This window comes from Canis aureus, chromosome 18 (genome assembly GCF_053574225.1).
Source record: "Canis aureus isolate CA01 chromosome 18, VMU_Caureus_v.1.0, whole genome shotgun sequence".
In the NCBI taxonomy this organism is placed as follows: Eukaryota; Metazoa; Chordata; class Mammalia; order Carnivora; family Canidae; genus Canis; species Canis aureus.
In genome coordinates, this window is record NC_135628.1 from 18,307,405 (window position 1) to 18,323,346 (window position 15,942).

A 15,942-nucleotide genomic window follows, 5' to 3' on the forward strand; every position below is an offset into this window, starting at 1 on the left:
TTTCCACTTATTAAAGTTTATTAGATACAAAGAAATGAGTCTGCGGAGGGCACATCAATAAATATAAAATACATATGAAACACGGGGGAGCCACAGACGACAGTGTCCGTGAGAAGACTCGAGGGTGGTAAGAGCGCTGTAACTCGGTGCCTCTGCGTGAGTTTATGGTCAAGGGGCTACAGGTGGGTCCTGCCAGAGGCAGGAGGGCGAAGGGCGTGGATTCAGTGACAGGTCTCGAGGAGCGACGTGATGCCAGATTCCTGAGATTTCTCCCTAGTTGCAATTTTTGGTTTCTCTTTTCATCCCTTCCCCCTGTCCTTGGCAGTTTTATTTTTGATTTCTCTTCCAGTGATGCAGAACATGAATGTAGAAACGCCTCATCAGGGCAGCCAGTCTCCTCTGAAGGTGGACTTGCCTTTGTCCCGGGCCTTCTTCACCATGACAATTAAAGCCCTTGTAATTATTTTTATACAAGTGGGAGGGAGATGGAGTGGATCCCATTACACTAAAGAAATCCTGACCTTTTGGAAACCCTCCAGAACCGATAAAACAAATCGGCTATGCCCCGAGCTGATGACCTGCAAAAGCTTCTTTTCCAATTGATTTAAGCGGTTATAATTTGGCATGATTGATTCCCCAGAGAAGGGCACTTGACCTTGCTCACTTGCTTCTCTCTGGGATGAAAAAGCACAACAAGGATGCAGGATGCCATCCTAGTCTTTAGACAACAGCAAAGTGCAAGCAGTCACATTTGCCCAATCCCTCCTGACCCGCTACATTTTTGGCTGGTGTGGTCTGGACACGGTGTCCTTGAGATCTGAGCACATGAGTGAGTGGTTCCAAAGGACACTTCCTTTCCACTGCTCTTCCCGTCCCCCTCCCCCTATTTCCTTTAATCTGTATCTATTTTGAGCACAGACCTGGGGTTCAGTCTGTTTGCTTCTATTTTCTCTCCTTCCTCCATGACAGCCTCCCCTCCAAGGATGGGGAGCATTTGGGTTCCGTTGCAAGCAAAACCACACTTCCATTTCCTTGCCTGCTTGAGAAAAAGAGTGTGAGCATTGCAGTCAGAGCCCATCCTGACCAAGTCCATATTCAGGGGTGTCTGGACTTGTGCGCTTCTCCCCGACAGAGAAGTGTGCCCCCATGGGGAAGGGGGAGCTTTCAGACCAGTCAGGTCCTCTTGAGCTCAGAAAGGAGCTAGTTTGCCTGGTGGGTGCTTCCAGGGTTCCTAAGGGTGAGAGTGAGGCACCGGGTATGTGAGGCAGATACTTGCTAATATGCTTCAATCTACACGTACTCATGTCATATTTTCCATGAAAATCCCTCTCTCGGGGAGAAAAAAAAATCTCTGAGATAGAATTTGTACTTGACTGTAATTATGTATGTTTATAACTTGCAGAAAAAATACCCAAAATCTCATAAATCTTGCTTTACCCTGGCTGCCAGGATGGGGCGTAAGAACTTAGCAGGACAGGAGGAGAGCCGTGGGAAGGTAGGCATAGGGGACTGTAAACAGTAAGAACATTGGCTACTTGTAGGATCATTCGGTTACAAAAGGGCCCTGTGGTTGGCATTGGAGGGGCCAAGCCCACTCCTGCCTTTATTTTGCGTTATATTTACATTAGGCAGCAAAAAAAAAAAAAAAAAAAAAAAACATCCCTGGTGTGCAAAACGGAAGCGAGACATGGCATCTCGTTCACTGGAGGCTGTGTGGCATTGTCTGGGTGTGGGGATATGCTACTCTCTCTGAGCTGCATCATTTATAAGGCATTATTTGGTTTGAGTTTGCAGTTGGTGCAATGAGACTATAGAATCATGCCAATAAGAAGCGGCTGTGGATACTATGACTTTGGGACTACTTGGAAACTAAGGAATCTTCTAAACACGGTTCAGAATCTAGGAAAGGCCAGCCCGCACGCATATTTACACTCATGGAATGGAACACCATGGGGTGGGGACAGGGCTCTCTCTGTCATGACAGATGAATGACAAGATGCATCTTAAAAAAATGGAGAAACAATGTTTGTGGTTTTTTAAATTACGCAAGTAAAAGTCGACTATCATACTGATTTAAAGCCTGTGCAAACCACATATTTACAATAAATAAATGCTCCACTCAGAGCTTGTATGTCATCTGAGTTACAACTTAAGTATGACATGGACAGACACGTTCTCCTGGGGATGCCCATCTAGCGACGCGGAGGCCCAGGTGGCTCACAGGGCATTGGCTTCATCTGTCTTCTCACCGGAGTGTCTTTAGAGATAACTGCAGAAACACAATGACATTACCAAGTGGGTTTAGAAGACTCTTCACACACAAACAACCCACCCTGGGGCTGGGCACCAAAGCCTTCCTGCATTTTGTACATGGCAGCCAAGGCCTGAGGGTCCCATCAGATGCAAGGGGCTAATTTTGACCCAGGGACTTGTGGGTGGTAAAGGGATGAAATGGGATATTAGAATTGATGGCATCTGAAGACCTAATGCCATCTTATAAACATTTTTGAGACCAAATACCAGCACTTGATAGAAACTCAAGAAAAACCATTTGCTGGAGAGCCCCAGGCCTTTAAATCTCCAGGCCAGGACTCCCACCTGGGCCTAGACCACTTGGGGATCTTAGCCATAAAAGAAGAGTGTCCCCCTGGGGGCAGTTTGCTATGTCTAGAACCCTGTGATTGCTCTGGGCAAATGCTTTTCGTCTCCCTGAAGACAGTGACCAGCTAGATGTAAAGAAGATCTTCTTGACTATGGGATGCCCAAGAGAGATCTTACAATCCACCCTTGACTAGACTTTTATGGGCTCCAGTGATTTAGCTGTGTGCCTGCTGTGAGGCCAGAGACCAGATGTGGCACAGTGTTCAACCATTCTTGCCACTTCTGAAGGGGAGGATGACTCCTGTCCTAGCAATATGAACATGCCAGGAAAAGCAAAGAGGTATAGTGGAAGGAGCACTGGACAAGGAATCGAAAGTCTGGGGCATGTGACCTTGGGCAAGTTCCTTAACCCCTTGGAGCTCAGTTTTCTTGACTGAAAAAAAGGTCATTAAGGGTATCTCTCCAGGTTACATCACAGAGTTACTGAAAGGATCAAACGAGATCATGGGTGCAAGTTATCTGAAAACATGTAAAGAAGTGTATAATGTAGAGACTATTATTTTGATTATTACTGTATTTTCCTGACCACAGGAGTAACGTATTCACTGTAGAAATTCAGAAATTGCAGAAATGTGCTAGGAAGAAGAGTAAAAAAATCAACCATCATCTCCCAGAGCGGATGCCTGTGAATTTTGTGTATATTCGGTTTTCTTTTGCCTTACCTGCAATCCTACACCCAGCTTTGAGGCTGGGATCCTCGGAGCGGTTATCCTAATTCCTAGATTGGCCTCGCCCTCTTGCCAGGAACTCCTCCCGCGTCCAGGGCCTCGTCCCCCCACTCACGTCCCTTGCTGTGCCATCCCATGTGGTGGTAGCAGGGCCCCGTTGACCAGCAGGCCACCCCCTTTGCCACTCAGACCTCTGAAACAGGAGGAGGCCAGGGCAGGACTAAATGCGTGTTTTCAAAGAAACAAAGGGCCTTTCGAGATGAGACCCTGGTCGTGGGCAGAGAGACGGCAGCTCTGCCCAGGTGAGGACACGGTCTGTCTGAGCTGCCTGGTGGGAGAAGGAGGGCATTTTTTTCAAAGACTGTCTCATCCCACAGGAACCCACCAGGGTCCCCTCCCAGCTTCCTCTGGCCACTGCGACTTGCGACTTGCATTGTGACTAAATTTGGCCAAAAGAAATCCTCACGTTGATGGGAGAAACCCCCCACCCATGGGTGCAGTAAGATACCCTGTACTCTATAACAAGACAACCTTGAATCACATCTAATACACGTTACGGAGTTTTGTCTCCGGCCTCTCAAGCCGTCGTAACTGGGGAAGAATGAACGGGGAGCCAATGGGTTACGCAAAGAATCCAAAGGGGTTCTGGGTGGGAAGCCTTGCTTCTGGGTGGGGGGAGGGTTCTGGGGGGAGCCCCCTCCCTTTCCCTCCTCGGAGTTTGGAACTGTACACGTTGCCTTGTAGCTGGAACCAAGGGTCCCCCCGACGGCGTTCCCTGAGGACGAAAGAATCTGTGCCAGATGTGCGGCTTCAAGGACAAGGCCCACTTGGGCTCCGTGCGACCCGAGGGGGCCTTACCTGAGAATTCCTGCCCCTGATGTCATCCGGGCTCTGCCCCGCCGCCTCCGCATGGAGCCAGGGACCCGGAGTGCGGCCTGCAAGGAACAGGGAAGCTCTCAGCACCTGGTGGCCCAGGGACCGCTGTGCGCCCCGCGGAGCAGCTCCGAGCAAAGCAGCACGTAGGGCGACAGCAAGGGGACCGGGGTACATGAGCCGGTCAACCCGAAACCCTGAGGCTCCCGGCCCCAGGCTGGGTGTGTCCACCCACTGTTTCCACAATGGGACAAGGAGGCAGCTCGTCCGATGTGCTAGGAGGGGACAGCTTATCAAGGCCTGTCGTCTACAGGCCCGGGAGAGGGACACCCCGGTGGCTCGGTGGTTGAGCCTTCAGCCCAGGGTGTGATCCCGGGGTCCTGGGATCGAGTCTCACCTCGGGCTCCCTGCATGGAGACTGCTTCTCCCTCTGCGTCTCTCTTTCTCTCTCTCTCTGTGTCTCTCAAATAAATAAATAAATAAATAAATAAATAAATAAATAAATAAATAAAATCTTTAAAATAAAGAAATAAATAAAGGCCCGGAAAAGCGTCTTAGCTCAGAACAAGCCACCGTCTCCAGACTCGCTCATCTGTCCAGTGCCCCAAATGTGCCACGTGCGGTGCTAGGGTCGGCTAGAAAGAGGAGGAAAGGGTAAAATATATGCTGAATAAATCAAGCTCTGTTCTAGGAGGATCGAACTCATCTTCTAAAATGTATTTTGTTTAAATATTACACAAGTTACATATACATATCTTCTCATAATGAAGGGTTGAAAGAATATAGAGGAAGACAATAGGAAGTAAAAATGCAAAACAACCTCAAGTGCCTCTTCTTGGCCTAATCCCAGTTTCTATCTCAGAGTTACCACCGCTACTCGAAGCTTACTGGTTATCTCTCCAGATGTTTTAGTTTGGCATTTACTTATGTATGTGTGTGTATGTGTACATCTATATGATTTGGTTGGTCTAGCCAAGTTTTAAATCCACATTCCCAGGCCATCCAGAACTTTTCTGTGAATCCGATGATCTGAATGGTGTCCCTGAGTGGCTCTTTCTCTGCTGCATGCAACACAAGGCTTTTCTGTTCTGCCTCTGTCACGGACCAGAAATTATTATCATTATTATTAAAGATTTTATTTATTTGAGAGTGAGCAAGCAAGAGAGAGAGAGAGAGAGCACAAGCTGGGAGAGAGGCAGAGGAAAGAAGGAGAAGCAGAGTCCCACCTTGATTCAGGGCTTGATCCCAGGACCTGGAGATCATGACCTGAGCTAAAGGCAGATGCTTAATCAACTGAACCACCCAGGGAATCGACTAATTCCCCCAGACAGGGAATTAAATAACCACAACCCAAAGCCCTCCAGACAATCCAGGCTGCTATGTTCCTTACAAAACAGCATGAAAAGCAGAACTACTCATTCAGATCATTTATGATAGTAAAAAATTGATAATACCCTGTGTTCAACAAAACTATTTAGGAAATGCAGGGTTCACTACCATATGACGGAAAATGAAGTGGCCTCTTTTTTTTTTTTTAATAGGAAGATTTTATTTAGTCATGAAAGACACAGAGAGAGGCAGAGACATAGGCACAGGGAGATGTAGGCTCCTGCAGGGAGCCCGATACAGGACTCGATCCCAGGACCCCAGGATCATGCCCTGAGCCAAAGGCAGACGCTCAACCACTGAGCCACCCAGGCGTCCCTAAAGTGGCCTTTTGAATGTTTACAAAACAAAATAATATGGGGTGATGTTTGAAATTTAGGAGAAAAAACAGGCTATAAATTGTATAAATAGGATCATCTCAAATATTTTTTTTAAAAATGGAAATAATTTATTGAATTGATTCCACCTGGGTTTACTGCTTTTTTTAATCTCTTAAAAATACTTTTTAAGTTTTCTACAATGAACATGCAAGTCCATCTGGAGAATCTGTAAAGTAAGATACAGTTTTTATTTTTTATTATTATTTTTAAAGATTTTATTTATTTATTCATGAGAGACACACAGAGAGGCAGAGACATAGGCAGACGGAGAAGCAGGCTCCATGCAGGGAGCCCGATGTGAGACTCGATCCTGGGACTCCGGGATCACATCCTGAGCCAAAGGCAGACATTCAACCGCTGAGCCACCCAGGCATCCCTAAGATACAGTTTTTATTTATTTTTTATTTTTTAAAGATTTATTTATTTTTATTTATGATAGACACAGAGAGAAAGAGAGAGGCAGAGACACAGGAGGAGGGAGAAGCAGGCTCCATGCCGGGAGCCCGACGTGGGACTCCATCCCGGGACTCCAGGATCGCGCCCTGGGCCAAAGTCAGGCGCCAAACCGCTGAGCCACCCAGCGATCCCCAAGATACAGTTTTTAAAATGAACTAGCACTGGAAGGGTCTCTACAACTTATAAAACATTAATCCAATGGACACTGAAATTTTCATTAAGATACTTTTTAAATTAATGAGTGCACTTGTTCTAGGATAAAGATATTTTGGGGCAAATGACATAGGGAGCGCTAGATTTTTAGCCAGTTTATTAACTAGGTTAAAAATAAAAAGACACTGATATACAGCCCCTGACCTAATTCCATGTGGCAAATGACTTTAAAATTACTTCTTAGATTTAAGAAACTCCAGTCTACAACAGAAGAGCCTTCCTTTGGACCAGGGTTTCCTAACTTGGTTCTATTGACATTTGGGGCTGGATAACTCTTTGTGGTGGGGGTGGCCTGTCTGACAGCAGCCCTAGTCTCTACCCACTGGATGCCAAACCTGGCATTTGTTATAACAAAAAATGTCTCCAGACAGTACCACATGTCCCATGGGGGGCAAAATCCTCCCTTTGGAGAACCACTGGGCAGTAAGATGGGTTTCTCTGTAAGAAAGTAGTGGCCACTAGTTTTCATAAATACGACTGGATACAACAACAGAGCTAAAGGAGAATCAATTTCTTCATAAAACAGGAAGGAAAATGTTGTATTTTGCTGTAAAAGGAACTTCATTGTTGCTAGAAGTGGGTGGCCAGGGGTAAGAGTTACTCAGAATGCAGACGGCACTGGCCGTGAGAGCAGCAGAGAAATGGCCCAGGGGCCAGACTAGGTCAAGGGAGGTGTTTTATAGATATGACAGCACCTTTGGTGGCTCGGAGGAATAAAGGAGTAATCTAGAAGGACAGGAAAAGTGGTCAGAGAGTGGGATGCTGGAAGACAGTTTATGAAGGAGAACGGCTACAGTAAGTACAGGGCGGAGGTCCTTACTGCTCTGCTGCCCTCCACAAAGGTGGAGATAAATGCTCAGCCACTGGCAAGTGTCTATGGATTCTCTCAGTCTTGGGATAGCTGATCCTTTGATCTTTCTTTCTTTCTTTCTTTCTTTCTTTCTTTCTTTCTTTCTTTCTTTCTTTCTTTCTTTCTTTCTTTCTTTCTTCTTTTTCTTTTTTTTAAAGATTTTATTTATTTATTCATGAGAGACAGAGAGAGAAGCAGAGATACAGGCAGAGGGAGAAGCAGGCTCACTGCAGGGAGCCCGATGAGGGACTGGATCCCAGGACCGCGGAATCACAATCTGAGCCAAAGGCAGATGCTCAACCATTGAGCCACCCATGTGCCCCTGATCCTTTGATTTCATGACATGATCCACCTGGTACCGTTGAAGTTATTGCAGCACTTGGTGAAGTTACTTTGCTAATGGAAATAATTGTGGCTAGTTTCACTGTAAGTGCAAAGTCACTATTTTAAAATAGGAATTGGACTACAATGAGATACCACTGCACACCTACTAGGATGGTTACTATTAAAAAAGAGAGGGGATCCCTGGGTGGCGCAGCGGTTTGGCGCCTGCCTTTGGCCCAGGGCGCGATCCTGGAGACCCGGGATCGAATCCCACGTCGGGCTCCCGAGGTGCATGGAGCCTGCTTCTCCCTCTGCCTGTGTCTCTGCCTCTCTCTCTCTCTCTCTCTCTCTCTCTCACTGTGACTATCATAAATAAAAAAAATAAAAAATAAAAAAAAAAGAGAGAGAGTAACAAGTGTTACGGAGGATGTGGAGAAACCCTTGTGTGCTGTTGATGGGAATGTAAAATGGTGGGAGTGTAAAACGTAAAACAGTATGGTGGTTCCTCTGATAATTAGAAATAGAATTACCATATGATCCAGCAATTCCATTTCTGGGTATACACACAAAAGACCTGAAAGCAGGGACACAGAGATATTTGTATACCCATGTTCATAGTGGCATTACTCACAATAGCCAACCATGGAGTCAACCCAAGTGGCCACTGATGGATGAATGGATCACCACAATGTTATACATACATACAATGGATTATAAGTCAGCCTTAGAAAGGAAGAAAATTCTGACACATGCTATGAACTGAATAACCTTGAGGACATTACACTAAATGAGAGAAAGCCAGTCTCAAAAAGTCAAATATTATATGATTCCACTTATACAGGGTATAAGAATAGTCAAACTCTTAGAGTCAGACAGTAGCATGGTAGTTGCCATTTTAATGGGTTTAATGGGAACAGAGCTTCAGTTCTGCTGGGTGAAAGGAGTTCTGGAGATTGGCTGCACAACAGTGTGGAGGTACTTAACACTATTGAATCGTACACTTAAAAATGGTTAAGCTGGAGAACTTCATGTTATGTATTTTTAAGCCACAATTTGGGCGCGGGGGAGCGTTGTGTTGTAAACAGATTTCTAACAAGCCACTTTCCCACTGAACGTGATCAGGATGGTTTTGCCGGGAACACCAGACTGAAATGTTGTGTTTGGGTGTCTGTCCCTCCTCCCTTTCGCCACCAAAATGTGAATTTCTTGAGGGCGTGTCGGGGGATCATTTAACTACATCTCTCCAGTGGGTAAGAGCCTCAGTAAGCATCTTCAGTATGATGATAACTGCACTCTTTTTACCATCGCTATGTAAGTAAATATTTGTGACCTATGCAGTTTTTCCCAAAGATTCCTGCTGATATTACCCCTACTTTCTTTTTCTTTCCCCCCTACTTTCTTTTTATTGTAACAGCACAATGCACACAACATAAAATTTACCCCTAGTGGCCTTGAATACCACTGGTGTTGTGCAACCATCCCCTCTGTCTAGTTTCAGAACATATTCATCACCCCAAAAAGAAACCCACACCGAGTAGCACCCACCCCTCATTCTTCGTCTCCCCAGCCCAACTAGTGCTAAATCGACTTCCTGTCTCCAAGGATTTGTCTGTTTTGGCTACATCACGCAAATGGAATCCTACAACATGTGGCCTTTTGTGTCTGCATTGTGTCACTCATCATGATGTTTTCTAGGCTCACCCACATTGTAGCACGTATCCACACCTCATTCCCTTTTGCTGTCAAAGAATATTCCATTGCATGGCTATACATTTTGTTTATCCATTCGTCATCCGATGGGCATTGGGATGTTTCTACCTTTCGGCTGTTGTGAAGAGTGCAGTGTGAGCTCTTGTTTGAACCTCTATTTACCATTCTTTTGGGCATACACCCAAGAGTGGAATTGCTGGGTCGTATGGTAATTCTATGATTGACTCATTGGGGAACCTAATGCATGTTTAAAACATTAAAAAAAAAATTAGGTCAGGTCATCCTATCAAAGAAAGAAAATAGCTACTACCTGCTGGGTGGAGATGGTGAAGAGACGAGTGGAAAAGCGAAGCATTAGGGTATTTGTGTGCTGTGTGTGTGTCAGGAGCACAGAGAGAAAGCGAGCAGGCGGGAGGAGACAAAGCCAGAACTGATGACTGTGAGGACGTGCTCATCCCACAGAACCAGCACTGTCTCCCAGACCATGAAGAACACCACTCTTGGGGAACCAGGTCAATGGGGAGCAGGAGAAAAACTGTAAGAAGAAATGGAATCAGACAGGCATGAACTGTATCAGACTCACACTAATAGAATTACCAAGGTTGTACCCTGCGGCTTACAGGGGCGGCAGGAATGTGCTGGTGTAATTGTGCTAGGAAACCACTGGAGGATTTTACGCCTGCCAATGCCGCGTGGATCTAAAACCACATTTATGTGTACTACTCTTGTAACTTTTGTGTAAGTCTGAAATTATTCCAAATTCAAAAGTTACAAAAAAAAGTAAGGTGTAAAAAAATAAATTAAAAATAAAATAAATAAATGAAACCACATTTTATTTTTGAAATACCCTTTCTGGTCTGTAGGATGTCAGTTCACTTAGCAGGTTTTCTTTTTTCTTTTTAACTGCATCTTCCCGAGAGCATCTGATTATTTGTGTGTGTGTGTGGCGGGGGGACACACTGATTTGACCATTTCTCTGAGATGAGAGGAATACAGCAGAGATGGCCAGCTGAGCCCTCCTGGCCAGCGAGCGGTGGGAGGCACAACCTCTCTTCCCTTCTGGAGGAGACTGGGTGCCGGGGCCTCAAAGCGCAGCTAACTTTAGAAGTGACCGAGTCTGAAGGTGGAAGGACTGCCTAGCACACTACTGAGAAAGAAGTGAGGTTTTGAAGAATCTGCTTTTCTGGAATGGTTTAGTGCAGAGATCAGCAAAATTATAGCCAGCAGATCAAATCCAGCCAGCACCTGTTTTTATAAATAAAGTTTTATTGGAAGACAGCCATGTTCATTCATTTATGTACTGTCCGTGGCTCCTTGCAGGTCAAAACAGCACAACCGGGGAGTTGTGACCCAGACCATGTGGCCTGCAGAGCATCAAGCATGTCATATCTGGCCCTATGGAGAAAATGTTGGCTGACCTCTGGCTTAGGGTAGGGGTCAGTAACTGAAAAGCCTCCTGGGGCCAGGTGTTGCATTCCTGTGTTACTGTCTGGGTAACAGAAAACGGTGGGGTTTGTGGCATGAAGGGGGCCATTTAGCAGACCCTCGCTTAGGGAAAGGAAATGAGCCTTGTAGGAGTGCTGACAATACTGACTCCACCTTTGGCCCTCCACTTATGCTGCTCCTCTCTCCTTCCTCTCTCTTTCTTAGTTCAGAGCCGTAATTTTTACATATTATTTAAAAAGCACACAAGGTCACTTCTTCCTTAATGTGCAATCCACAGGCCCACAGGCAAAGACCTGCCTAGGCTGCTTCCAAGAGGACCTGTGACCTGAAGAGGAAGCAGGCTCAAGCTCTCTGGTCTGCCTGCAGGAAGCTGAACCTCGGAGAAAGGACTTTGCCAGAGTCCCTCTGAAGGAAAAGAGTCAAAGAGTACAATTCATGGGCTTGGGCTATCCCAGGACACTGATTTTCTTTTCTTTTCTTTTCTTTCTTTTCTTTTCTTTTCTTTCTTTTCTTTTCAAGATTTTATTTATTTATTCATGAAGACACACACACACACACACACACACACAGAGAGAGAGAGAAAGGCAGAGACACAGGCAGAGGGAGAAGAAGGCTCCATGCAGGGAGCCCGATGTGGGACTCGATCCTGGGTCTCCAGGATCACCCTCGGCTGAAGGTGGCGCTAAACTGCTGAGCCACCCGGGCTGTCCCCTGATTTTCCATGCTAGTCCATAGATGTCTGGGGCTGGGGGCTTTACTTATGTCCTAGGATGGGAAACACCCTTACTCGGTGTTTGCCCCTCCTACCAGCTCCTGCCCAACTGGCCTGGCTCAGTACTGGACCAGAACCAGCTCATGTGGACTAACAAGTGGCATGACTGTGTGGTTAACACCTCACCTTGCTTTTCTTTGTTTCCTTTTTTTCTTTTCTTTTCTTTTTTTTTTCTTTTTTTTTTTTTTTTTAAGATTTATTTATTTGACAGAGAGAGAGAGAGAGAGAGGACCACCAGGGGGAACAGCAGGCAGATGGAGTGGGAGAAGCAGGCTCTCCACTGAGCAAGGATCCCAACGTGACACCCGATCCCAGGACCCTGAGATCATGACCTGAGCTGAAGGTAGACGCTTAACCAATTGAGCCACCTAGGTGCCCCCCTGTTTGCCTAAGACTTGCCTCCCTGCCACCTGAGGGATATACCAGCCTCTTCTTCTTCCACTCTTAGGGCTAAACAGAGAAGCAGAGTGAAGGCCTCTACTTGGAGGTTGGCCATATGATGAAGTTAGGAGAAGGCAGGCTCTTACCAGCCTGAGATTTTTCAGCCCTGGCTGGACATTGGACTCACCTGGCAGCTTTCAGAAATACTGACACATGGGTCCCACCCTGTATATTCGGATTTAGTTGGTCTTGGTGAAGCCTGGCCTTTGGGATTTCTCAAAGCTCTGCAGGTCATCCTAATGTGTCTTCAAGGTTGAGAACCACTGACCTAAGGAGATTCCCCATTTCATAGTCTACCAGAGTCCTGAATTGTTTTTTTTAAATTATTATTCTCTGGTTATTGATACAAAGCTCCTGTATCCCATTTTGCTGTTGTCTTGGGTGTTTAGCCCCCTTGTCAAAAGCCCTAGGGAGGGGAGGGACAAGTGGTAAATCCAGGCACTTAAATCCAAAGTCAAACAATTAACTCTGGAGTTCTGTAAAAAGCTAAAAGCTTCTAAATGAATCCTTGGGGCCAAGACAAGTAAGTGTTTAGACATTTCTAGAAGTACGAATAGCACTGTATTCTTGCAGGAGTACAATGAAATGATGATGTGATCCTTTAGGCAACCTGTGGCCAATCAAAGAACACTAAGCACTTAATTCTGGAGGGTCAGGGAAAAAGCAGGAGGCTTCCCAGGGTGGTACTTACTTCTGGGGATCTTGCTGGGGTAAACCTTCTGGCATGGTTTATATTCATCCGGAGGAGGAAAGTCTTCCACAGTATGGAACGTGAATTTAGATTCAAAGTCATCTACATACATGGAAAATAGCCAAAATTACTCTAGTTCTTGTGATAACCCAAGTTTTGAAAATTTCCAGACGCACACACGTTTGCCTGCCCAGAGCAAGGGTTTTAATGACCAGGCTGTTCCCCCTGAAGACACTTACCTACCTCTCAATTTTTACTGCTTAGCTCAGATAGGTGGAATCAGGAAAAGTAAAATCAACAGACTCTCCCTATCACCTACCCCACTCTGCTTTGACCAACATCTTCAGGAAACTTCTAAAGGGAGAAGTGCCACAGAGATATCCAGGATCCAGAGTCAGACGTGGGGAAGGTGACAGCAACAGGGGACCAGGGGAGTCCCTGTGGCCTGAAATTACTCCTGAGCCCCTGGAGAGGGCTTTGTGCAGAGTAGAAGTCCTCAGCGTGGCTGGTGGGAGGGAGCATGGCTTATGTCCGGTGCAGAACCTGAGCTCCCCAAAACAAACAGGATTTTTCCTAAGCTCCTGATTGCAAGAAGAGTCGAATCTTGGGGGCCCTTTTATGAGTTGAATCCCTGCTTTGTGAGCTAGGCTTTGTGTCTGACCCCAGAGAACTTTCCTTCCTATCTCTATATTTTTGCCCTAACTGTCCATCTATCTGGTGGGCCTTCTATTCATCCCCTCACCTTTCCAGACCACTCTATTCTTTCTATTCTAATCCAATATGCGTGAATTTCCCCATGGAGACACACACACACACACACACACACACACACACACACACATACAGTTTGAATGTGGGTTTTCTTCCCTCATTCTCATCTCAATCAGAAGGTTTAGAGAATGGGTTCTGGAACCTCCCAGAAGGCCTCAAGAGAAACTCTACTTAACACAACTTGTAGGTTGTCTTGTACTACAGTCAGCTCCCTCTTCCTGTGAAGCATGCATCCTGAAATGGTGGGCTGGCAATCTCTCTCCAAGGGCCAGGGGACAGCACTCCCTCCCTGGAAGCTGGCATAGAAGGTGGGCCCGCTTACCAATGATATGCAGGTTTCCGTTCCGCAGCTGACCTCCGGGCTGCTGGGTCGGGGTCCAAGCCTGCTGGGTCGGGGTCCAGGCCTGCTGGCTTCTGCTTGAAAGCTCCGTGGTGGGTGATCTTGCAGGGGGTGCTGGGGGTGGATTTAGTTTTCCGCCACTGGTCCCTTAACAGAAAAGATGCCAGTGGATTCAGATAGAAGAATGGGGACAGCAGATGCTATGTAACCTCCTGTGAGAAGTGAGGTACTGAGGTCTCTGGATGTCATATGGCATGGTGAATAAAAGGGCTGCCTCTGGGGCTGAGCTGCTTGGGACTGACTTCCAGCTCCCCTGCTTTCTTTGTGCCTCTGTTTCCTCATCTGTAAAATGGGGATCACGGTACATGCACCTCCTAGGGGTGTCAAGAGGGTTGAATGAGTAAATTCAAGTGCATGCAGTAGGGTTCAGTAAATGTTAGCTGCTGTGACATTATGAATGATGACAGCAGCCTTCAGATCAGATGGCACAGCTCCAAGATGGTGGACCATTGCCGCATCTGAAGGAAGAGAAGGGCTGTCTGCAGGTGAGGGGCAGAGGGAGGTGAGACTGATGAGCTCCCGAGCCCAGGATTCTCCCTACATGGGTCCCCCTGCATTGCAGAGCCTCTTTTCTCCCTCCAGTCTCCACCTAAATCCACCCCGCCCACCAGGGCCCAACGCGAGTCCCACCCACACCATCAAACTCTTGATGGGGTCTGTGGGAGGCTCTCTCTACTTTGCCAAGACTTTTTTGAATGACTCATTTGGCAATTGATAGCCCGATAGCCCGCTGTCCTGGCACGTCAGTGCGTGGACACTTGACTTCCTGAAATGATGACAACCGTACCACTGTTCTCTGTGACAACATGTCCGTCACTAACAACCTCTTTCTCTGGCCGCCCCCCCGCCCCACCTCTGCAGTTGTTCCTGAGGCAGAAATCGCCCTCATTTTGTTCAGGGAAAACTAAGTTTCACACCCAAAGACACAAGGAGGCCGGGCAAGCATCTGTTGCTGGCCTTGAGTTCACCACTCCGGTCTTCCCCTCCTCGGAATCAGGAGCCACTAGGATTGACTTATTCCCAAGAAGCAAACTCAAGAGGGTAAGGGGCGACCGTGGCTGCTGACCTCTCTTCTGGAGGAAAAGCTGTCCCTCCACATGGTAAGGGAATAACATGGCTGAGACCCAGCTCCATGCAAAGAACCTCAGGCACAAATTTTCTCACTGAATATTCATAACAATCCTGTGTGAAAGGTCTTATCATGATTCCCATTTGCCAAAAAAAAAAGGAAAAAAAAAAAAGTTTTCAAGAACCATTTGAAGACTGGGCATGAGGTTACCCAGGAGTGAGTGGAGACGCCTAGTTGCACTCAAGTCTCTCTGAATCTAAGGCACTGTTTCTTTCACCACCCCATTGAACACTTCCGGCTCATTGGGACAAATGCTGGCCCTTATGGCGACCCATCAGTTGAAAAGAGAATCCCTCGAACCTTTACCTCTTGTGCCTGAGAGCCTTAAAAATATTCTCGCCCTTTGTCTCAGAAATGCCTTTTTAGGAACCTATCTTTTCAAAATACCCAAAAGGTGGATGACAATTGCTATAGAAGTGTTTCCTGCATTCTTATTCACAATAACAAAAAATAGAATCAATTTAATACCAGAAATCTGGTAAATACTGATGATCATATTAATATGCTTATACGTGAACTTTAACAGTTGGAGGAGACTGCCTATAATGTAATATTAAACTAAAACAGCATAGAAAATTGGATATTTGGGGATCCCTGGGTGGCGCAGTGGTTTGGCGCCTGCCTTTGGCCCAGGGCATGATCCTGGAGACCCGGGATCGAATCCCACATCGGGCTCCCGGTGCATGGAGCCTGCTTCTCCCTCTGCCTGTGTCTCTGCCTCTCTCTCTCTCTGTGACTATCATAAATAAATAAAAATTAAAAAAAAAAAAA

General features: G+C 46.4%; 1 protein-coding gene across 4 annotated transcripts in view; it reads right to left on the reverse strand.

Moving 5' to 3' along the window:
* WIPF3 (WAS/WASL interacting protein family member 3) overlaps window positions 1–15,942 on the reverse strand; it is an 83,427-nt gene continuing 67,485 nt past the window's right edge. Inside the window, exons 6-9 of one of the 4 annotated variants that reach the window (XM_077856364.1) lie at window positions 13,965–14,129; window positions 12,872–12,973; window positions 4,188–4,264; window positions 1–2,269 (exon numbers count right to left, since the gene is read on the reverse strand). In XM_077856364.1, coding sequence (XP_077712490.1) covers window positions 2,246–2,269; window positions 4,188–4,264; window positions 12,872–12,973; window positions 13,965–14,129 — 368 coding nt within the window. In that variant the 3' untranslated portion in view covers window positions 1–2,245. Of the gene's footprint in view, window positions 2,270–4,187; window positions 4,265–4,349; window positions 4,665–6,192; window positions 6,345–12,871; window positions 12,974–13,964; window positions 14,130–15,942 lie in introns of those variants that run through there. The other 3 variants (XM_077856363.1, XM_077856361.1, XM_077856365.1) reach the window with 3 other exon arrangements.